Source organism: Calliphora vicina, chromosome 3 (assembly GCF_958450345.1).
Source record: "Calliphora vicina chromosome 3, idCalVici1.1, whole genome shotgun sequence".
Taxonomy (NCBI): Eukaryota; Metazoa; Arthropoda; class Insecta; order Diptera; family Calliphoridae; genus Calliphora; species Calliphora vicina.
This window is the reverse complement of record NC_088782.1, coordinates 34,867,346-34,891,607: the sequence shown is the minus strand read 5'-3', so window position 1 is coordinate 34,891,607 and position 24,262 is coordinate 34,867,346. Positions and strand designations below refer to the sequence as shown.

Below are 24,262 nucleotides of genomic sequence, written 5' to 3'. Positions count from 1 at the left end.
TTTTTATATAACGATTACCACGTTATTGTGCCATGCACTTGGAAAGTTCTAAATATTGTTTTAGTAACTTTTAGCCACGATGTCACAGTATACGGTGCAATCAATACTTTTCTATTTTTCCCAATTATTTGTGTTATGTAAGTTTTTGGGTATTTATCCCTATAACCTACAAATATTTCAACAATATGGTGAATTGAAAAAATCTACAATCGGTACAATTTGTGTAGTTTTGTCAATGGTTGTTGTAATTATTTTATATAATTTGCTAATATTATCGTTTTCGGAACAGGATGATACATTGAAAACCTCACAAAGTAAGTAAACTAATAAATACGATTTCTTATGTAATTACATATAAAAAATTTAAATGAAATTCAATTGAATTGAATTACTAGAAAATAAAACGAATTCAAAAGCTTCTCAAAGTGAGTTAACTAATCGAGTTAAATCAATTGATTTGTTAGATGAACAAAAACTTATCGTGAAAAAATTGATGGCAAAATGTGAAATTTGTGAAATTTTTTTTTCACCCAAAACTTTTTTTAACCTACAATTTTTTTTCGAGATTAACTAGCAATTTTTGTCCATTGAATTCAAATCGTAATGTCTTAGCTTTTATATATCATTAATCATAAAATCCCTCCATATTTGACTTATTATAAAACAAAAGTTTATATCCTATGATTAATATTGATTTCGAGGTTATGTTGGAAAATTTTCTATAACTTTGACAAATATCAATAGATTTAAATAAAAAATGTATAAATGGCTATTAATTAGACAATTATGTATGGATTACAACAATTTTAATATCATATGAAAGCCAAGACTTCAGGTTACAAATACATGTTTTAATAATCAGTTAGATTAGAGGAGTTTTTCATCAAATGAATATGAAGAAGTAGTAGACAATTTATCATTTTTTTAGGAATTATCGATGTAAAATAAAAATAATATTAAATGTAGTTTAATGAAATCATAATTTAATGTTTAAGCATCTGTATTCCATTAAAATTATAAAAATCTCTCCATATTTGACTTATTTATTAGTAAAACAAAAATTTTTATCCTACTAGACGTATGATTAATATTTATTTCTATGTTCGGCTGGAAAATTGCCTACAACTTTGACAATTATCAACAGATTTAAGCAACTTTAACGTCATATGAAGGACAAGACTTCTCGTTATAAATACAAGTTTTAATAATCAGTTGAACTAAAATCATTTTATTTTAATTTTAAAGAATTTAAAAGATTTTGTTAAATTTTGAACAAATTGATAAAGTATTACATTTTATTTTAATGAAATCATTGCTTATATGTATGTCACTAAAATTTTAAAAATCCCTCCATATTTTACTTTTTTATTCTTAAACGTTTGATTAATATTTATTTAATGATGATTTTGAAAAATTGCCTATTAATTAATTTAATTATGAACGGATTACAACAATTTTAACGACATATGAAGAAGTAGTAGAAAACTAGCAGACAATTTTAGCAGTTTTTTTAGGAATTATTAATGTAAAACAAAAAGAATATTAAATTTCGTTTAATGAAATTTAATAGTTAAGTGGTTATGCTTTTGTATTCCATTAGAATTTTAAAATAAAAGAAACATTTGTGTCCTACCATAGGTATGATTCATATTTATTTCGAGGTTAGGTTGGTAAATTTCCTACAACTTTGACAATTATCAAGAGATTTAAACAACATTAACGTCATATGAAAGTCGAGCCTTCTGGTTATAACTACAAGTTTTAATAATCAGTTCAACTAAAACAATTTCTTTTAAATTTTATATGTATGTATGTCGATTTTGTGATATTTTGAACAAATTGAAAATGTGAAAACAAACGTTTATTAAATTTTATTGACGTATGAGTATTAAATTTAGTTTAATGAAATCATTGTTTAATGTTTAAGCATTTGTATTCCATTAAAATTTTTAAATTCTCTCTATATTTGACTTATTTATTGATAAAAGAAACATTTGTGTTCTACTAGACGTATGATTAATATTTTTCGAGAGATTAAGTTGGAAAATTGCCTACAACTTAGACAATTATCAAAAGATTTGAACAACTTTAACGTTATGTGAAAGTCAAGCCATCTAGTTGTACATAAATACTAGTTTTAAAAATCACAATTTTTGTTAAATTTTGTAGATTTTAAAAGAATTTTTGAAATTTTGAACAAATTGACAATGTGATACCAAAATCATCGCTCAATGTCTTAGCATTAACATGCCATTAACGTTTTAAAAATCTCTCCACATTTTACTTATTTATTGGTAAAACAAAAATGTGTATCCTACTAGACGTATGCTTAATATTTATTTAAAGACTAGCTGACCCGACAGACGTTGTCCTGACAAAATTAAAAAAAAAATGGGTAAAATAGTTAAAAAGAAAAAAAAACGTATTGTTGAATGATAATTTATATTCATATAGGTTTGGGTTATGCTTGATTTACATTTAATTTTAAAATATGTACAATGAATCTTATGGTCATATGGAATAAAATATACATAGAAGCGTTACTGAGTGAAAAAGAACCTAAGTCTGTTGTCAAAAACCTAAGACAGAAATATCAGCCCAATTATGAATAAAAATTCCGCGGGAGTTTTTTCCCTTTTCTCATTTTTCCTATTCAAATTCAATGGGAAAAAACTCCCGGGGAACAAACTCCAGCGGAATTTTTTATTCATAATTGGGCTGTATATGTAAAACAATGTAAATATTTTGAGTTTCGAGCTCCTTTTCTTGATTAAACGCTTATTGGCCAAGTTATTAGCGAATTTAGATATTTTGAGTTTTTATATAAAAAATCGATTTTTGTTCAGAAATATGAGTGATCACAAATCGAGGCCCTTTTCTTGATTAAACGCTTATTGGCCAAGTTATTAGCGAATTTAGATATTTTGAGTTTTTATATAAAAAATTCGATTTTTTTTCCGAAATATGAGTGATCACAGATCGAGGTCCTTTTCTTGACTAAACGCTTATTGGCCAAGTTATTAGCGAATTTAGATATTTTGAGTTTTTATATATAAAAATCGATTTTTGGTTAGAAATATGAGTGATCACAGATCGACCTCCTTTTCTTGATTAAACGCTTATTGGCCAAGTTATTAGCGAATTTATATATTTTGAGTTTTTATATAAAAAAATCGATTTTTATTCAGAAATATGAGTGATCACAGATCTAGGTCCTTTTCTTAAATAAACGCTTATTGGCCAAATTATTAGCGAATTTAGATATTTTGAGTTTTTATATATAAAATCAATTTTTGTGCAGAAATATGAGTGATCACAGATCGAGGTCCTTTTCTTGAATAAACGCTTATTGGCCAAGTTATTAGCGAATTTAGATATTTTGAGTTTTTATATATAAAATTCGATTTTTGGTTAGAAATATGAGTGATCATAGATCGACCTCCTTTTCTTGATTAAACGCTTATTGGCCAAGTTATTAGCGAATTTATATATTTTGAGTTTTTATATAAAAAAATCGATTTTTATTCAGAAATATGAGTGATCACAGATCGAGGTCCTTTTCTTAAATAAACGCTTATTGGCCAAATTATTAGCGAATTTAGATATTTTGAGTTTTTATATATAAAATCAATTTTTGTGCAGAAATATGAGTGATCACAGATCGAGGTCCTTTTCTTGAATAAACGCTTATTGGCCAAGTTATTAGCGAATTTAGATATTTTGAGTTTTTATATATAAAATTCGATTTTTGGTCAGAAATATGAGTGATCACAGATCGAGGTCCTTTTCTTGAATAAACGCTTATTGGCCAAGTTATTATCGAATTTAGATATTTTGAGTTTTTATATAAAAAATCGATTTTTGTGCAGAAATATGAGTGATCACAGATCGAGGTCCTTTTCTTGAATAAACGCTTATTGGCCAAGTTATTAGCGAATTTAGATATTTTGAGTTTTTATATATAAAATTCGATTTTTGGTCAGAAATATGAGTGATCACAGATCGACCTCCTTTTCTTGATTAAACGCTTATTGGCCAAGTTATTAGCGAATATAGATATTTTGAGTTTTTATATATTCTTGGTTAGAAATATGAGTGATCACAGATCGACCTCCTTTTCTTGATTAAACGCTTATTGGCCAAGTTATTAGCGAATTTAGATATTTTGAGTTTTTATATATAAAATTCAATCTTTGGTTAGAAATATGAGTGATCACAGATCGACCTCCTTTTCTTGATTAAACGCTTATTGGCCAAGTTATTAACGAATTTAGATATTTTGAGTTTTTATATAAAAAAATCGATTTTTATTCAGAAATATGAGTGATCACAGATCGAGGTCCTTTTCTTGAATAAACGCTTATTGGCCAAGTTATTAGCGAATTTAGATATTTTGAGTTTTAATATAAAAAAATCGATTTTTATTCAGAAATATGAGTAATCACAGATCGAGGTCCTTTTCTTGAATAAACGCTTATTGGCCAAGTTATTAGCGAATTTAGATATTTTGAGTTTTTATATATAAAATTAGATTTTTGGTCAGAAATATGAGTGATCACAGATCGACCTCCTTTTCTTGATTAAACGCTTATTGGCCAAGTTATTAGCGAATTTAGATATTTTGAGTTTTTATATAAAAAATCGATTTTTGTGCAGAAATATGAGTGATCACAGATCGAGGTCCTTTTCTTGAATAAACGCTTATTGGCCAAGTTATTAGCGAATTAGATATTTTGAGTTTTTATATATAAAATTCGATTTATGGTAAGAAATATGAGTGATCACAGATCCTCCTTTTCTTGATTAAACGCTTATTGGCCAAGTTCTTAGCGAATTTAGATATTTTGAGTTTTTATATAAAAATTCGATTTTTGGTCAGAAATATGAGTGATCACAGATCGACCTCCTTTTCTTGATTAAACGCTTATTGGCCAAGTTATTAGCGAATTTAGATATTTTGAGTTTTTATATAAAAAATCGATTTTTGTGCAGAAATATGAGTGATCACAGATCGAGGCCCTTTTCTTGAATAAACGCTTATTGGCCAAGTTTTTAGCGAATTTAGATATTTAGAGTTTTTATATATAAAATTCGATTTATGGTCAGAAATATGAGTGATCACAGATCGACCTCCTTTTCTTGATTAAACGCTTATTGGCCAAGTTATTAGCGAATTTAGATATTGTGAGTTTTTATAAAAAAATCGATTTTTGGCCAGAAATATGAGTGATCACAGATCGAGCTCATTTTCTGGATTAAACGCTTATTGGCCAAGTTATTAGCGAATTTAGATATTTTGAGTTTTTATATATAAAATCGATTTTTGGTCAGAAATATGACTGATCACAGATCGAGCTCCTTTCCTTGATTAAACGCTAATTGGCCAAGTTACTAACGATTTTAGACATTTTAAGTTTTTATATAAAAAAATCGATTTTTATTCAGAAATATGAGTGATCACAGATCGAGGTCCTTTTCTTGACTAAACGCTTATTGGCCAAGTTATTAGCGAATTTAGATATTTTGAGTTTTTATTATAAAATTCGATTTTAGGTCAGAAATATGAGTGATTACAGATCGAGGTCCTTTTCTTGAATAAACGCTTATTGGCCAAGTTATTAGCGAATTTAGATATTTTGAGTTTTTATATAAAAAAATCGATTTTTATTCAGAAATATGAGTGATCACAGATCGAGGTCCTTTTCTTGAATAAACTCTTATTGGCCAAGTTATTAGCGAATTTAGATATTTTGAGTTTTTATATATAAAATCAATTTCTGTGCAGAAATATTAGTGATCACAGATCGACCTCCTTTTCTTGATTAAACGCTTATTGGCCAAGTTATTAGCGAATTTAGATATTTTGAGTTTTTATATAAAAAATCGATTTTTGTGCAGAAATATTAGTGATCACCAGGGAAACCAAAATATGCAAATGCATGTTTTTTCTGGTGAGTCTAATGAGCACATGGATAAGATATTTACACGTTTCAGAACTATTTAAGAATTTTGGCATCGATTTGTTAGTGCATATTTTTGCATATTTTACCCTTAAATACATATTTTTGCATATATTTGTTTTAAGAGCATATTTATGTCATATTTTGCGTTTTTAGAGCATATTTTACTGTTTAATAGCATATTTTGACTTTATCAAAAACAAATTTTGTCTTACTTATTTTTCGCTGTTGTGTTATAGGTTTTTACTTCCTTTGTTTAAAATTCAAAATTGAAAAATAGATGGCTTTTCACCAAAAAAAAATTTAAAAAACAGAAATTTTTTTTAAATTTAAAATAACAATTTGAAAAATTTTTTTATCCAAAAAATGAAAAAACTGAAAAAAGTGTTCACCTAAAAAAAAAAAAATTTTTTTTCCAAAAAATTAAAAAAGTGAAAAAAAATTTTTGTTCACCTAAAAATATTTAAATTTTTTATTTTGAAGTATAATTAGGTGAAGGGTATATAAGATTCGGCACAGCCGAATATAGCTCTCTTGTTTTAATATAAAATAAGCACAATTTTAATAATAGCTCCATCTAAATATCAAATTTTAGTTCTAATTCAAACTTAACCGTTCTAAGTGTTAAAGAAATATTGTCTTTTAAATTTGCTCCTGTGACATCAGTTGATGTCGAAAGAACATTTTCTATGTATAAAAATATTTTCAGATCCAATAGACAACGATTTTTATTTGAAAATTTAAGTAAATTTTTTTTGGTTAAAAATTATGTAAAAGTTTGTTTTTTTAAGAGCATATTTTTTAAATTTTAAGAGCATATTTTAAAGTTTTTACTGCATATTTAAAGCGCCTAAAACGCTTTTTTTAGAGCATATTTCCGGTTTCCCTGGTGATCACAGATCGAGGTCCTTTTCTTGATTAAACGCTTATTGGCCAAGTTATTAGCGAATTTAGATATTTTGAGTTTTAATATAAAAAAATCGATTTTTATTCAGAAATATGAGTGATCACAGATAGAGGTCCTTTTCTTGACTAAACGCTTATTGGCCAAGTTATTAGCCAATTTAGATATTTTGAGTTTTTATATATAAAATTCGATTTTTGGTCAGAAATATGAGTGATCACAGATCGACCTCCTTTTTTAAACGCGTATTGGCCAAGTTATTAGCGAATTTAGATATTTTGAGTTTTAATATAAAAAAATCGATTTTTATTCAGAAATATGAGTGATCACAGATCGAGGTCCTTTTCTTGAATAAACTCTTATTGGCCAAGTTATTAGCGAATTTAGATATTTTGAGTTTTTATATATAAAATCAATTTCTGTGCAGAAATATTAGTGATCACAGATCGACCTCCTTTTCTTGATTAAACGCTTATTGGCCAAGTTATTAGCGAATTTAGATATTTTGAGTTTTTATATAAAAAATCGATTTTTGTGCAGAAATATGAGTGATCACAGATCGACCTCCTTTTCTTGATTAAACGCTTATTGGCCAAGTTATTAGCGAATTTAGATATTTTGAGTTTTAATATAAAAAAATCGATTTTTATTCAGAAATATGAGTGATCACAGATCGAGGTCCTTTTCTTGAATAAACTCTTATTGGCCAAGTTATTAGCGAATTTAGATATTTTGAGTTTTTATATATAAAATCAATTTTTGTGCAGAAATATTAGTGATCACAGATCGAGGTCCTTTTCTTGATTAAACGCTTATTGGCCAAGTTATTAGCGAATTTAGATATTTTGAGTTTTAATATAAAAAAATCGATTTTTATTCAGAAATATGAGTGATCACAGATAGAGGTCCTTTTCTTGACTAAACGCTTATTGGCCAAGTTATTAGCGAATTTAGATATTTTGAGTTTTTATATATAAAATTCGATTTTTGGTCAGAAATATGAGTGATAACAGATCGACCTCCTTTTCTTGATTAAACGCTTATTGGCCAAGTTATTAGCGAATTTAGATATTTTGAGTTTTTATATATAAAATTCGATTTTTGGTTAGAAATATGAGTGATCACAGATCGACCTCCTTTTCTTGATTAAACGCTTATTGGCCAAGTTATTAACGAATTTAGATATTTTGAGTTTTTATATAAAAAAATCGATTTTTATTCAGAAATATGAGTGATCACAGATCGAGGTCCTTTTCTTGAATAAACGCTTATTGGCCAAGTTATTAGCGAATTTAGATATTTTGAGTTTTTATATAAAAAAATCGATTTTTATTCAGAAATATGAGTGATCACAGATCGAGGTCCTTTTCTTGACTAAACGCTTATTGGCCAAGTTATTAGCGAATTTAGATATTTCGAGTTTTTATATATAAAATCAATTTTTGTGCAGAAATATTAGTGATCACAGATCGAGGTCCTTTTTTTGATTAAACGCTTATTGGCCAAGTTATTAGCGAATTTAGATATTTTGAGTTTTTATATATTCTTGGTTAGAAATATGAGTGATCACAGATCGACCTCCTTTTCTTGATTAAACGCTTATTGGCCAAGTTATTAGCGAATTTAGATATTTTGAGTTTTTATATATAAAATTCGATTTTTGGTCAGAAATATGAGTGATCACAGATCGAGGTCCTTTTCTTGAATAAACTCTTATTGGCCAAGTTATTAGCGAATTTAGATATTTTGAGTTTTTATATATAAAATCGATTTTTGTGCAGAAATATTACTGATCACAGATCGAGGTCCTTTTCTTGAATAAACGCTTATTGGCCATGTTATTAGCGAATTTAGATATTTTGAGTTTTTATATATAAAATTCGATTTATGGTCAGAAATATGAGTGATCACAGATCGACCTCCTTTTCTTGATTAAACGCTTATTGGCCAAGTTATTAGCGAATTTAGATATTTTGAGTTTTTATATATAAAATTCGATTTTTGGTCAGAAATATGAGTGATCACAGATCGAGGTCCTTTTCTTGAATAAACTCTTATTAGCGAATTTAGATATTTTGAGTTTTTATATATAAAATTCGATTTTTGGTCAGAAATATGAGTGATCACAGATCGACCTCCTTTTCTTGATTAAACGCTTATTGGCCAAGTTATTAGCGAATTTAGATATTTTGAGTTTTTATATATAAAATTCGATTTTTGGTCAGAAATATGAGTGATCACAGATCGAGGTCCTTTTCTTGAATAAACTCTTATTGGCCAAGTTATTAGCGAATTTAGATATTTTGAGTTTTTATATATAAAATTCGATTTTTGTGCAGAAATATTACTGATCACAGATCGAGGTCCTTTTCTTGAATAAACGCTTATTGGCCATGTTATTAGCGAATTTAGATATTTTGAGTTTTTATATATAAAATTCGATTTATGGTCAGAAATATGAGTGATCACAGATCGACCTCCTTTTCTTGATTAAACGCTTATTGGCCAAGTTATTAGCGAATTTAGATATTTTGAGTTTTTATATATAAAATTCGATTTTTGGTCAGAAATATGAGTGATCACAGATCGAGGTCCTTTTCTTGAATAAACTCTTATTGGCCAAGTTATTAGCGAATTTAGATATTTTGAGTTTTTATATATAAAATTCGATTTTTGGTCAGAAATATGAGTGATCACAGATCGACCTCCTTTTCTTGATTAAACGCTTATTGGCCAAGTTATTAGCGAATTTAGATATTTTGAGTTTTTATATATTCTTGGTCAGAAATATGAGTGATCACAGATCGACCTCCTTTTCTTGATTAAACGCTTATTGGCCAAGTTATTAGCGAATTTAGATATTTTGAGTTTTTATATAAAAAAATAGATTTTTATTCAGAAATATGAGTGATCACAGATCGAGGTCCTTTTCTTGAATAAACGCTTATTGGCCATGTTATTACCGAATTTAGATATTTTGAGTTTTTATATATAAAATCAATTTTTGTGCAGAAATATTAGTGATCATAGATCGAGGTCCTTTTCTTGATTAAACGCTTATTGGCCAAGTTATTAGCGAATTTAGATATTTTGAGTTTTTATATAAAAATTCGATTTTTGGTCAGAAATATGAGTGATCACAGATTCTCCTTTTCTTGATTAAACGCTTATTGGCCAAGTTATTTGCGAATTTAGATATTTTGAGTTTTTATATATTCTTGGTTAGAAATATGAGTGATCACAGATCGACCTCCTTTTCTTGATTAAATGCTTATTGGCCAAGTTATTAGCGAATTTAGATATTTTGAGTTTTTATATAAAAAAATCGATTTTTATTCAGAAATATGAGTGATCACAGATCGAGGTCCTTTTCTTGAATAAACTCTTATTGGCCAAGTTATTAGCGAATTTAGATATTTTGAGTTTTTATATATAAAATCAATTTTTGTGCAGAAATATTAGTGATCACAGATCGAGGTCCTTTTCTTGAATAAACGCTTATTGGCCAAGTTATTAGCGAATTTAGATATTTTGAGTTTTTATATATAAAATTCGATTTATGGTCAGAAATATGAGTGATCACAGATCCTCCTTTTCTTGATTAAACGCTTATTGGCCAAGTTATTAGCGAATTTAGATATTTTGAGTTTTTATATATTCTTGGTCAGAAATATGAGTGATCACAGATCGACCTCCTTTTCTCGATTAAACGCTTATTGGCCAAGTTATTAGCGAATTTAGATATTTTGAGTTTTTATATATTCTTGGTTAGAAATATGAGTGATCACAGATCGACCTCCTTTTCTTGATTAAACGCTTATTGGTCAAGTTATTAGCGAATTTAGATATTTTGAGTTTTTATATAAAAAAATAGATTTTTATTCAGAAATATGAGTGATCACAGATCGAGGTCCTTTTCTTGAATAAACGCTTATTGGCCATGTTATTAGCGAATTTAGATATTTTGAGTTTTTATATATAAAATCAATTTTTGTGCAGAAATATTAGTGATCACAGATCGAGGTCCTTTTCTTGATTAAACGCTTATTGGCCAAGTTATTAGCGAATTTAGATATTTTGAGTTTTTATATATAAATTCGATTTATGGTCAGAAATATGAGTGATCACAGATCCTCCTTTTCTTGATTAAACGCTTATTGGCCAAGTTATTAGCAAATTTAGATATTTTGAGTTTTTATATATTCTTGGTTACAAATATGAGTGATCACAGATCGACCTCCTTTTCTTGATTAAACGCTTATTGGCCATGTTATTAGCGAATTTAGATATTTTGAGTTTTTATATATAAAATTCGATTTTTGGTCAGAAATATGAGTGATCACAGATCGAGGTCCTTTTCTTGAATAAACTCTTATTGGCCAAGTTATTAGCGAATTTAGATATTTTGAGTTTTTATATATAAAATCGATTTTTGTGCAGAAATATTACTGATCACAGATCGAGGTCCTTTTCTTGAATAAACGCTTATTGGCCAAGTTATTAGCGAATTTAGATATTTTGAGTTTTTATATATAAATTCGATTTATGGTCAGAAATATGAGTGATCACAGATCCTCCTTTTCTTGATTAAACGCTTATTGGCCAAGTTATTAGCGAATTTAGATATTTTGAGTTTTTATATAAAAAAATAGAGTTTTATTCAGAAATATGAGTGATCACAGATCGAGGTCCTTTTCTTGAATAAACGCTTATTGGCCAAGTTATTAGCGAATTTAGATATTTTGAGTTTTTATATAAAAAAACGATTTTTGTGCAGAAATATGAGTGATCACAGATCGACCTCCTTTTCTTGATTAAACGCTTATTGGCCAAGTTATTAGCGAATTTAGATATTTTGAGTTTTTATATAAAAAATCGATTTTTGTGCAGAAATATTAGTGATCACAGATCGACCTCCTTTTCTTGATTAAACGCTTATTGGCCAAGTTATTAGCGAATTTAGATATTTTGAGTTTTTATATAAAAAAATCGATTTTTATTCAGAAATATGAGTGATCACAGATCGAGGTCCTTTTCTTGAATAAACGCTTATTGGCCAAGTTATTAGCGAATTTAGATATTTTGAGTTTTTATATATAAAATTCGATTTTTGGATAGAAATATGAGTGATCACAGATCGACCTCCTTTTCTTGATTAAACGCTTATTGGCCAAGTTATTAACGAATTTAGATATTTTGAGTTTTTATATAAAAAAATCGATTTTTATTCAGAAATATGAGTGATCACAGATCGACCTCCTTTTCTTGATTAAACGCTTATTGGCCAAGTTATTAGCGAATTTAGATATTTTGAGTTTTTATATATAAAATTCGATTTTTGGTTAGAAATATGAGTGATCACAGATCGACCTCCTTTTCTTGATTAAACGCTTATTGGCCAAGTTATTAGCGAATTTAGATATTTTGAGTTTTTATATAAAAAATCGATTTGTGTTCAGAAATATGAGTGATCACAGATCGAGCTGCTTGTCTTGGTTAAACGCTTATTGGCCAAGTTATTAGCGAATTTAGATATTCTGAGTTTTTATATAAAAAATCGATTTTTATTCAAAAAAATTAGCCAAATCCGTACAGGCGTCCTGCGATTTTGGATATATCGAAAAAATATTGGGGTGGTCAATTTAGCTTTCAGTAAAAACTTAAATTGGATTATTATGAACATTTAAACAAAAAAATTATCCGAATCGGTGCAGCCGTTTTGGATAAATCGAACAAAGTGGGCGTAAAAGTGGGCGTGGTTACTTTTTCATTCCGTAGAAACCTAAGTTGGACTATGACCAACATTAAAAAAAAAATTTGTTTAAATTAGTCCGGCCGTTGTCAACTGATGCAATTACTAACGAACGACATTTGATTTTTATTTATTTATATATAGATTAGATTGGAAAATTGCATACGTTACTAGGCTATATACGATTTGATAAGATTTGATTAAAGGTGAAAACAAATTTTATTTATCGAATTCCGACCAGAAGAAGTAAAACTATTTGTTCGGAATGAGGTCACAAAAAACAATAAATTTTATTTTATTCTTTGGTAGAAGACTTTAATTCCTTCCGAATAACATATTCAATTGGATATTATAATTTCCAGGTACCTTAACGTTTGTTATCGGAATATTTTTAACATATATTGGTCTTGTGATGATGGCTACCGATCAGCTTTCTGCAATACGTAATCAAAAAAGCTTGGGCCAACTTTACGATCGCATACGGATAGTTGACGAGCGCCTACTGCGAGAAGGGTGCTTAGTGGATAATACAACGTTGCGCAAGCGCATTAGCATTATGATCGTATTGGTATTTATATGTGAATTAACTATAATGATATCGAGCTATATTGTTTTAGTCGATCACACCAAATGGAAGTCATTGCTATGGATATTTTCCTGCTTTCCCACACTTTATAATTCACTGGACAAAATATGGTTTGCAGTGACATTGCATGCATTGCAACAACGTTTTTTTGCCATAAATAAAGCGCTTAATGATATGGTCGAAGAACACGAGCGATACAAGATTTTATCCACGACGAATAATAATGCTGGCAATAAGAAAGAAAATCAAATAAGACAGTTTTTAAGAGATGTTCAAGAAGAGAATTTGAATTATTTATATGCCGAATTAAGTGGTGCTGCTGCAAGTGATATTGTTAAATATAAAATGGGTAAAAATCGTATTATACCGGTGGCTGCTGTGGCAACATCTTTCAACAATTTCAATCAGTTATCAGCGAAGAAGAACAGCCAAACTAAGATCATGTACGAGAGTCAACTAAGCAATGTTATAAAAGTTGAAGAAAAACTAAATAACTTATGTCAATTGCATGATGAGTTATGTGAAATTGGTAAAATGCTCAATGAGTTATGGAGCTATCCAATACTTGTGTTAATGGCGTATGGATTTCTTATATTTACGGCACAATTATATTTTCTATATTGTGCTACACAAGGACAAGTAAGTACATATATGGAAGTTGAGATGCAAACACGATGCAAATGAAAGAGAGAAAAATTTCAAAAAAAATAATAGATTTAATTATATTAACTGAGCTTGAAGTCAAATTTATAAAACATTTTATGTTTTTTATTTCCACTACTCCGTTGTGTAGCACTTCACCCCCTGTCTATACTTGACAAATATTTATCATAACAATTAATGACGTTTGTTGTCAAGACAAAGTTGTCTGAGCAAAAGCACAAACAATTTTGTCATAAAGCAGCAGCCCCTATTCGGGGTTGTCATATAATCTAATCATTGTCGGAATTGGTTTTGAAAACGACAGAAAAAGTACATTGGTCTAGTAAAATCGAGAGTTATCGGTTTTATATTCGAACTAGAATTAAATTCATTATCGATTAAACAAAAAATTACATTGGATTTCAAACAACCCCGAATAATACTAATAAATGGAGACCATTTTGACGTTTAACATGATAAAAATGTATCATTATAGAAAGGGGTCCGGAAATTTAACAACAAACATTTTTTTAAATAAATCAATAAACAAAACCAAAATTAAAATACTAAGTACACAACGGAATAGCGAAATATTGGAAATAAAAATTGTTTAAAAATAATAAAAATTATTATTTTAAGGTGAACTCTAATTTATTTATTTCTAATTTTTAGGACATACCAACTCTATTTCTGTCAGCGAGAAATGCCTTTATAACGGCCTTATTTCTTTTTTATACAGCTGGGAAATGTATTTACTTGATTTTTCTTAGTTGGAAAACTTCATTGGAATCAAAAAGTACTGGCATATATATGCATAAATGTGGCGTTGTGGCCGATAATAATGAGCTTTATGAAATTGTAATACTTATTAAACAAATATCTACTTTTATGTTAAGAATCCAGTATATTTCAAATATGTAAATTTTTATTACAGATCAATCATTTGTCATTGAAGTTATTAAATCATACAGTGGATTTTACGGCCTGTGGTTTCTTTTCCTTAAACATGGAAACATTATATGGAGTAATATGATACTACATATTTATAAAAACAAAACAAAAATATTTTAATATTTTCGTTTATTCGTTCTTTCACTTTAGATTAGTGGTGGCATAACTAGTTATCTCATAATTCTAATACAATTTAATTTAGCTGCTCAGCAAGCTAAAGAGGCTATGAATAGCTATAGCTCAAATCGCACATCCGATATGGATTCGGAAGAGGAACCAGATACAACTACATCACTAACTAGTCTTATATCAAGCACTATTACAACAGCATTAACAACTGAGATATAAACAAAACTTTATTAATAAGCATACAATTGAATATAATCATACGAAGCGTTTTAATATTACTTCGCACAATAGAAATCTTTATTATTTATGTACAACATTTATGGCCGTATTCAAAATTAAAATTTTGTGCTAATTAATAAGTGTAATTAAGTGTTTAAATTTCCATAAGGGATAGCACACATTTCTTTTTAATTTTCAAATTTTGTATTAAAGTTATCTATCACACAGCCTATCAAAATTAATTATTCATAGGCTTTACTAAATGTTTAAATTAATAATTTTTTCTTTAATTTAAATCTTTGAAACGAATAAGCTTAATAAAATATATTGAATCATTCAGTTTTGCATTTTTTCATTAATTTTTTTAATTGATTAAAAACGAAATATTAAAATTAATTTTCGATTAGATTTAAATTAACAAAAATGTAATCATTCAAAGGTTGAATGAATTCTAATATGAATTAATTAAACAATGAATAAATTCTATTCAAATAAATACCTTTGAATGAAGCTAAAGAATTTGATTTTTAGGAATGGTTTTATGGAATGAATTTGCTGATATTTTTTGATTAATTCTCGGGATTTGTGAAAAAAATCCAGGGATGTTGGGATTTTTGATATTTTGGGAGCTTTCTGAATATATAAATAGTATTGCATGCTTTCCGTTTTCTGAATATTATGAAAATAACTAAATTATAGACAAATGTTTTTAATATAAATTTCTATAAAAAAGGTGTCTCAGTTTTGTTAAAATTTTGTCGCCGTCATAAAGTTATGAATAAGGTAATAAATATTGTTACAAAATTGCACATATAAACAATGTTGATACCACGCTGTTATTAACATTGTTTATAAGTATGACAACATTTACTGTTAACTCTTTGCGATTGGGTGGTCAATTTACTAACCACATTTTCTATAGACTTTAAAATATAGTTTATTGGCATACTTTGATATTTCAGTTGTATGGTCAGAAAATTTAGTCAAAAATATTCGATTTCAAAAAAAATTATACGAAACAAAAATTTTTATCATAGTTAATTTTAATGGCAACCGCCACGGTGGTTAGTAAACTAACCACTTCACTCCACAAAATCTTGGAATGGGGTGGTTTTTTATGTTTTGATTAAGTTTTTCTTACTTTTTACAATAAACTAACCTTGATTAAAAAAATACAATTGTTTTGATTTTAAAGCGTGGCTGAAAGAGTTAAATCTTCTAACATTAACATTAAGAAAGGCCCTCGTGTTTTTTTGTAAGCCCAGATTTACTTTAAAAATACAAAAATTTCCATCATGTACATTTTTGTAATATGTTCTTATTCTGTATGAAACAAATTTGTCAAGAAAGCCACGTTCGATTTATAAAATTTATTTAAAAATAATAAAAAATAAAAATTTATTTTTTCTGTGTTTTTAATGTAAAAAAAACCCGAAATCCGTTTGGAATCTCTAGTGGTAAGGGTATATGTGATTCCGTTTGTAATTTCCACAATTTTCATTTGCGACTCCATAATATTTGTTTGGCATCAATCCAAGTTTTCCAAAATTGGTATAAAAATAAAACAAACAAATTTCAAGTTTAAATTAGAGACGAAGATCTCTTTTTATTGTTAATAAATATTACCTCGTAGAAGGAATATATTGCTTTTTTAGTAAAATGCACGTAGTGCTTATGTCGAAGACAATTTGACAAGTGTTTTTAATGCTAAAGTAACAAGCATAATATGGTGGCAAACAATATTTAAGGACCCGTTAACGGTTTACTCGCTAGAATCTAGTAAAATACTTCCAGCAAAGTTGCATAAAAAAGGAAGCAACAATAGATTATAACGTTGTTAAAAATAGTATAATACGTTTAATGTAGTTATTACCAAAAGGATGCAACCTAAACATTGCCGGCCACCTTGCAACACTAATGTATGTTGTAATGTTAACAGCATAGGTATGGTTTTTAGACAGATCCATAAACTGAATGGTTTTTAGACAGATCCATCAACTGACCCTTGCGGGCAATGGTTTTTAGACAGATCCATAAACTGAATGGTTTTTAGACAGATCCATCAACTGACCATTAAAGGCATTGTTTTTATAAATAATATAGTAAAATAATACATACTAGGGTAAATCGTAAATATATTTCAATGAGCTTTTTTAATGATAATGTAAATATACAATTCGAATGTTAGTTAAAATGTTGAATTCATTTGTGTTTAATTCATAGATGTAGATCCATAGTAATAAAAAGAGGAATAATCAAATGACAGCATTAGGTCTTTTAGGAAATCCCGAGTTAGTGAAATACCATTAACTGATAATTATATAGAATTAACTGGACCTGTCAGTATCCAGCCAAAAATTGTTCTCTGAGCCAATAATGACCCTAATACGTCTCGTCGAATTTCCGGTAACATAATTTGCGGATATAAATCAGCCCCAATAAGAATATCAACAGGCCGGCTATGGAAAGGATTGGAATCTGCCAAATGAAGATTTGGCAATAATCCTTTAATGTCGGCGTTTACAGAAATCGAAGGCAAATTCTCCGATATATCTGCCAAAACAAAGGCCGTTGTATTCAGTACTACAGAAGAATCCAAATCAGAGCCGATCTTCAGAGAACAAGCCTTTCTCGAAACTACAGAAACCGCATTATTTACGCCAGAAACTTTAGCATTTGCAGAATGCGTGGGAAGTTTAAACCTTTTTCGTAATCGATTACTAACAAATGAACATTCCGAAGCTGAATCAATAAGAGCTCTGACCTGATACCTAGACGCAGCTACATCTACATCACTAGGCTCTGTATCAGAATTCTCCAAAAAATCCAAACAGACCTCATATGTTGTTTTAACTTTCTCCCATAACAATTTTATTTCAGCGCTCTGAACCTCCAAGGTATAAACATTATGAATGTCCTCAGGAAAATCATTAAAATTTGCCTCAAAAGCAATAAGAGCATCAGATGCTCTAATGAATCTATTAAGTGAAGTTATGGGCATTTTCCTTATTCAATTATCGACAATATATAAAAATTAATTACAAAAATATAAAAAATTTAACAAAAATATATCCCGAAACTATGTTGTAGTCAAACTGACCGACCGTAGGGTGACCAATACAATGTAAGAAGAAGAATATATTATTGTTATTGTAATTTACAGATGGAAATCTGTAAACAAATAATCGCACAAAAGAAAATGTAAGAAATACTAATTTTTATTTATTGTCCGTATAAATTAAGTTTTAAACAAATGAAATAAATAGTGTCACTATTTTTTAAAACCGAAGAATTTAATGAAATAAAACACAAAAGGATTGTGTATGTGCGTCGCGTTAATATCAAACGAATTTTAATCACTTCACTTTAGCTCACAATTGAAATATATTTACGTACCTTATTTTATGAAAAATAAATAATAAATATGTTTGCCGGTGGACTGTATTATTGCCAGGGGATGGTGGAGTCAATGATGCCCAAAGATCGAGTACTCGTTTAAAAATCCGGTTCGCTAGGACCAAATGTTTGGCATCAATCCAAGTTTTCCAAAATTGGTATAAAAATAAAACAAACAAATTTCAAGTTTAAATTAGAGACGAAGATCTCTTTTTATTGTTAATAAATATTACCTCGTAGAAGGAATATATTGCTTTTTTAGTAAAATGCACGTAGTGCTTATGTCGAAGACAATTTGACAAGTGTTTTTAATGCTAAAATAACAAGCATAATATGGTGGCAAACAATATTTAAGGACCCGTTAACGGTTTACTCGCTAGAATCTAGTAAAATACTTCCAGCAAAGTTGCATAAAAAAGGAAGCAACAATAGATTATAACGTTGTTAAAAATAGTATAATACGTTTAATGTAGTTATTACCAAAAGGATGCAACCTAAACAATATTTCAACAACAAATTTTAATAATTTTTAATTTTTCCGCCAAACAATTTTTTTAAAGTATACTTTGATGAAGAGTATATAAAATTCGGAACAGATGAATATAGCACTCTCACTTGTTTAATTCTGAATTAAAGTTTAGCTAACTTTGAATATATTAATTCGAAGCTCTGGTTTCATAGATTTAGGTCTTGTTGAGTACATAAATCAATTTAAGCAGAAAAAGCTAAATATCCACTAATAAATGAAAAAGTTTTTTTTACCAAAAAAAAATTTAACAATTTTCCGTTACGATTTTTATTATTTTAAAATCATTTTCACAACACTGCATATCAAAGCACTTTCCAACACTAAAAGATAACAAAACCAAGAATCTTATTATTTTTGGTAATTTTCTAATTAAATCTGCATAGAGTTTTTGTATTGGCAAAATGTCTGACAAATTTAAAGTAATTGACCATGTCACCTTTGAAAGAATGCAACAAAGTAGCAGTAAAGCAGCAGCTACAACTGCCGTGCCAAAAATACGCAATTCCAAATACAAGCGTATGACTGCCACATCCAATTTCAATTTGATGCAGTTTGTCAAAGTCAAACAGCGAGGCAAGTCATCGGAATTGGGGAAGAGAGTTAAAATACGAAAACGTATTGTTGTGGCGACAAAGAAAAAAGGTAAACAGCGGGAAAATGGTAAAGCAAAGAAGCCTAGCCGTCTGAAAAAGTCCATTTTACAATATCGCCAAAAGAAACGGGAAGAGGCCCAGTTGGAGCAGCAAATAACAGACTCGGTGCATAAATTGATGCACTTAAAAGTGAAAGATGATAGTACAGAAAATGAAAACAGAACTTCTGGGTTATATTCAAGGAAATTCCGAGCGTAAGTATGAAGTTTCGGTAGGTAGTTTAATTGTTTTTGTAACCAGCAAACACTCATGTATGATCTTGAAGTAGAAGTTTTTTTTCAAATATTTGTATTAACTTCCTCAACAAAAAGGAACGATTTCTTAAATTAATAAGTCCATCTGTGAGCCAGTTTCTAGAATTTTGAATTTTAACAAAAAATACGATTGATAATTATTATAATTATTTTTTGCAGATATTGTAATTGTTGTACAACGTCGGATTTGAAGCAATATTGTGAACAGCTTATAAGGGAACTAAATCATTTTCAGCGACGAGCATATGCCCAAAATGAAATCAAGGCTAGAGCTCATAGACGTTTTGTTGTTGGATTTCGTCAAGTTCAAAATTATTTGCGTATAAATAAAATAAAATTAGTTATTATAGCAACAGATTGTGAGCATAATGAAGGAGATGGTAATGATATAATTATTAATTGTTTTTTTATACAAAGCTGCTTTTAATTTTATATTTTTGACATATTTTAGTTAGTTTAGATGATACTATTGAAAGTATTAAGACTATATGTAACGATCAACAAATACCAGTAGTGTTTGCATTTCGGAGACGTGAAATGGCTTATTTTCTTTACAAAAAGGCATCTATCAGTTGTATTGGTATTTTAGATTATGATGGAGCTCGTGATATATTTTCAAACCTAATGGAAGCTTTAAGAAAAGCACGCGAAATGTATGAATCTCTTTTAAAGAATAATTAAATATATATTATTGTATAAAATATATGAATGGATTAAATTGTTTTTGTTTGACATTTGCACTGATTTTAATAAGGCAAATTTATAATTTTAATACATTTGGAAAAACATTTCAAAGATTTATATTTATGTAAAGTTCGTAAATGCAGTAAATTTGTGCATAACTTTTGCAACAGATAACTAAATGATGCTTTGGTTGCACAAATTTGAGGCATCACTGCCAACTATTTGCATTAAAAAACGTTTGACGTAAATCAATTATGGCAAATATGCTTTTTTGAAATCTCAACTTTTAATTTTCTGCAGGGATGCAATATTACTGCATCAACGAACACACCCGAAATCAGTCAATTTTGATTTTTTGTAAAGTAAAGTAAAATTTTGGATATTTCAAAATGAATTTGCTAATTTGATAAAAGTTAAATATTACTAATATGTAATATTATGTAGTTTAGTAATAAATAAATATATAATAAATAACATTATGTTAAGATCTTTCATTTCATCTTTACCTAATGGATTTTAAAATATTTTCATTTTATTTATTTTTAAAAATAATTTTCATAATTGTTTATGTATGTATTTCTTATTACAGTCTTAAATTACGTTGTATATCTAAACTCATATCCTTAAAGGCACGTAAACGTTCAAATATTAAACTGCGCTCAGCTTCAAACATTTGCCAGTACTGTAAATGTTTTCCTATATGCTGCATCAATATAGTTTTGGCAAATTGCCAACAACTTTGTGAATGACCTGCAGGTAAAGTTCCACTTTGACACACGGCCAATACAAGCCTAACTTGTTGGTGTGCAGTTAGTTGACTTAGTATGAAACCAAAAACATTACGTATGTCTGGTTTTAGGTGCGAAGGAAAAAGGCGTGATTCGGAAAAACGATTTTCGGGAAATACCAATAGGGCTGGTAGAAACGGCATATTATACTGCCAGGGTAGATCATTGTCCATGACGTTAATTCGTATAAATTTCAAATCCACTATATGCCGCAGTGATAATGATAACTGCATAAAGGAATGCTGGATGTTGCCACAAAGAGCACAGTCAGGGGAGTAGATTAAAGCTATTAGGGTTTGATTGTGGGTGTATTGTAGGTAATTTAAAAATATATGACGATTTAAATGTTTTAATTCCATGTCGTAATCGCTAGATGATGACCGAGCTATTGTTGCCGGAATGCTTTCTTTATTTTTATAATAATTACTTAAACCATTCGAGTAGAATTTCTTAACAAATTCCATTAAATTGTACATAGCAAATGGGTCCTCCATAACATACATATTCTCCTTTTGGTTATCTATAATAAAAACAGTGGCCATACTTTTGGAGGTCGGTAGTATATTAACATTCTCCAAATAATCTCTATAGCGTTGCGTATCCAATAGAACTGTACTCAACGAACGATTGCTATTTTTGCATTGTTGTTCGTTTGTTAAATAACCATCTAATCTTTTTACGACACTTATATGCAGGGGAATTTGCAATGCAATATCTCTTTTTAGCACACAAGTGGTGGACTGGAAAAAATCTAATAGTTCATAAACTTCCAAGTTTGGATTATAAAATGCATTAGATTTTGCAGGATTAGCTAATTGTTTATACAGTTCATTTAAATATTGATTAATTTCATAATAAAAGTTTAGATTTGCTAATATTATATCCTTGATATAGTAATGACATTTTGAACTATCGGTAAAGATCTGCAGTTTTCGTATAGTCTTAGTAATTTGTAATTTCCCCCAAATACCATTTACAGCTTGTCTTTTCATGGACTTTTTACAAGCCAATGAGGCTCTTGTAAAAGGTTGTTGATTGTCGACATACTTCTCCATGTATGCAAAGAATTGTTGAGGCTCATTCACAAAAATAGCCAATACTGGTTGTTTTTTCATCTTTTGTGCAATCATTATGGGTGTGGTATAACCATGTAAAAGACCGTAATCATCTTTGAGTTCATCTTGTAACCAACGTAAAATATTGCTTGTATTCCATTTAAAATCATGATACTCAACAAACGATTTCTTGCTCTTGTGTCCTTGTAATAATAAATTCGGTACTTTTAAGTTGGTATCATTACGACTAGCGAAAGTTACTGTAAAACGATACGTGCGTATAGGATCATGTTCTAGCCATTTCAAGGATGCTACTAAATATTGCTTATATTCCACATCGTTTGGCTTCTCAAATACACCCAATACAATGGCATCCGTTAACGATCTCATTCTTTCTAAGTCCTCCCTACTCTCTACGCGCTCTAATGGCTGCATGATGTTTTCCACAAATTGAACCATACTTCTGAATGTATACAAACCATTGTATTGAATTTTCAATTGACCTAGCCTTCCGTAGTGCACCATTAATGTTGGCCATTTGTGTGGAGCACCGGATCCTACAGTTGTTGTTAGGGTTTTTGAGCAATTACAAGCTAAATGCCAACAATCAATCGCTGCAAAATATACCTTGTCTCCAAAATGTTCTGCCACATCATTGTATTGTTGTAGCGCCTCTAAACTTTCATCACTCCATTGGGTGTAATAGAAAATTATAGACATTTCGTTGAACTGTGTTTGATGCCTTATATTGGGAACATCTGTGCCGGGGCATTGTTCTATCGCAAAATAGGTGTAACTACATTGTATTGAATTTGTAATAATTATAAATAATGAAAATATAATTCCTTTCGACCGGCTTAACATTATTCGCTTCCTACTGAAATGTTTTTATTTTCTTTTTTCGATTAAATTTATCAGCTGTTGCTCAAATTAGTGTTGGAAAGTGTTTGGATATTAGCAGGGACCGGATTTTCTTTAAATTTTTTTATAAATTCTAAAGTTTTAAATTTATTGTAGTGTAAAAAAAAAATTCCTGCAAATTTTATATACCCAAATTCTCCAAATTATCAGAAAACTTTTAGAATTAAGAAAAAATAAGCTATTTTTCATGCAAATTTACATCTAACTGGAAAATAATTTAGTAGCATTTTTATATTGATATCTCCGAATCCAAAAATTATATTTAAGAAGCTCAATTTTATATTTCGCTTTATTATGAATACACACATTTCTAGAATTTTGTCCAGCTAGATTTGCTATTGGAACATTGCGTATGCATAGTGCCGCTTTATTTATTAAAAAATTACTCTGTAAAATAAAAATATTAAATATTTTTAGATACCTATACAAAATTTTTTTTTTTTTAATTGTTATTTTAATTTTTTTTTTGCAAAATGGTTTTTTTAATTAATTATTAAAACAATGTATGAAATAGGCCAAAAATCGAGGTTGTCCTGGTTTTTTTAGTAGGCCGATTTTTATAAATTTTAAATATCAACCGATATATTGTATCAATCATGTTTGTAAGTTATTGGGAGGTTTCGGAAAATTAATTTCATCAACCCCACTATCTATACGATCCAAAAAAGTGGAAAGTACTAACGGAATGACAATATTTTTACCACTCGTGGTTAATTTTGGTGAAAACTAATTTTGAATAAACCTTTTTTGAAGAAAAATTAGGGTTAAAAAATATTTTTCCCATTATTTTGGATGCGTCCGTAAATTCAGTAACATTGCCATCAATAATTTACGTCAAT

General features: G+C 28.8%; 3 protein-coding genes across 3 annotated transcripts; 2 read left to right on the top strand and 1 right to left on the bottom strand.

The window, feature by feature from the left end:
* Nucleotides 1-27: 27 nt before the first annotated feature.
* On the top strand, nt 28-15,170 carry Gr66a (Gustatory receptor 66a). Its single transcript, XM_065504041.1, has 5 exons — nt 28-314; nt 12,979-13,841; nt 14,517-14,702; nt 14,779-14,868; nt 14,946-15,170. Exons 1-5 carry the CDS (start codon nt 80-82, stop codon nt 15,141-15,143), a joined length of 1,572 nt encoding a protein of 523 aa, XP_065360113.1. The 5' UTR covers nt 28-79; the 3' UTR covers nt 15,144-15,170.
* A 4,262-nt stretch (nt 15,171-19,432) lies between these two features.
* Sbp2 (SECIS-binding protein 2) lies at nt 19,433-20,712 on the top strand. Its single transcript, XM_065504635.1, has 3 exons — nt 19,433-19,915; nt 20,135-20,355; nt 20,427-20,712. Exons 1-3 carry the CDS (start codon nt 19,470-19,472, stop codon nt 20,654-20,656), a joined length of 897 nt encoding a protein of 298 aa, XP_065360707.1. The 5' UTR covers nt 19,433-19,469; the 3' UTR covers nt 20,657-20,712.
* Nucleotides 20,713-21,148: 436 nt separating this feature from the next.
* LOC135954794 (uncharacterized) lies at nt 21,149-23,391 on the bottom strand. The gene has a single exon (XM_065505027.1). It carries the CDS (start codon nt 23,364-23,366, stop codon nt 21,243-21,245), a length of 2,124 nt encoding a protein of 707 aa, XP_065361099.1. The 5' UTR covers nt 23,367-23,391; the 3' UTR covers nt 21,149-21,242.
* Between the last annotated feature and the right edge of the window lie 871 nt (nt 23,392-24,262).

What these genes read in the sequence shown, in the direction of transcription:
- Sbp2 (XM_065504635.1), top strand. Translation starts at nt 19,470, where the DNA reads ATGTCTGACAAATTTAAAGTAATTGACCATGTCACCTTTGAAAGAATG. An exon ending in TATTCAAGGAAATTCCGAGC is followed by an intron (nt 19,916 to 20,134) that starts GTAAGTATGAAG and finishes TATTTTTTGCAG; the next exon opens with ATATTGTAATTGTTGTACAA. An exon ending in TGAGCATAATGAAGGAGATG is followed by an intron (nt 20,356 to 20,426) that starts GTAATGATATAA and finishes GACATATTTTAG; the next exon opens with TTAGTTTAGATGATACTATT.
- LOC135954794 (XM_065505027.1), bottom strand. Translation starts at nt 23,366, where the DNA reads ATGTTAAGCCGGTCGAAAGGAATTATATTTTCATTATTTATAATTATT.
- Gr66a (XM_065504041.1), top strand. Translation starts at nt 80, where the DNA reads ATGTCACAGTATACGGTGCAATCAATACTTTTCTATTTTTCCCAATTA. An exon ending in ATTGTGCTACACAAGGACAA is followed by an intron (nt 13,842 to 14,516) that starts GTAAGTACATAT and finishes TCTAATTTTTAG; the next exon opens with GACATACCAACTCTATTTCT. An exon ending in ATAATGAGCTTTATGAAATT is followed by an intron (nt 14,703 to 14,778) that starts GTAATACTTATT and finishes TTTTTATTACAG; the next exon opens with ATCAATCATTTGTCATTGAA.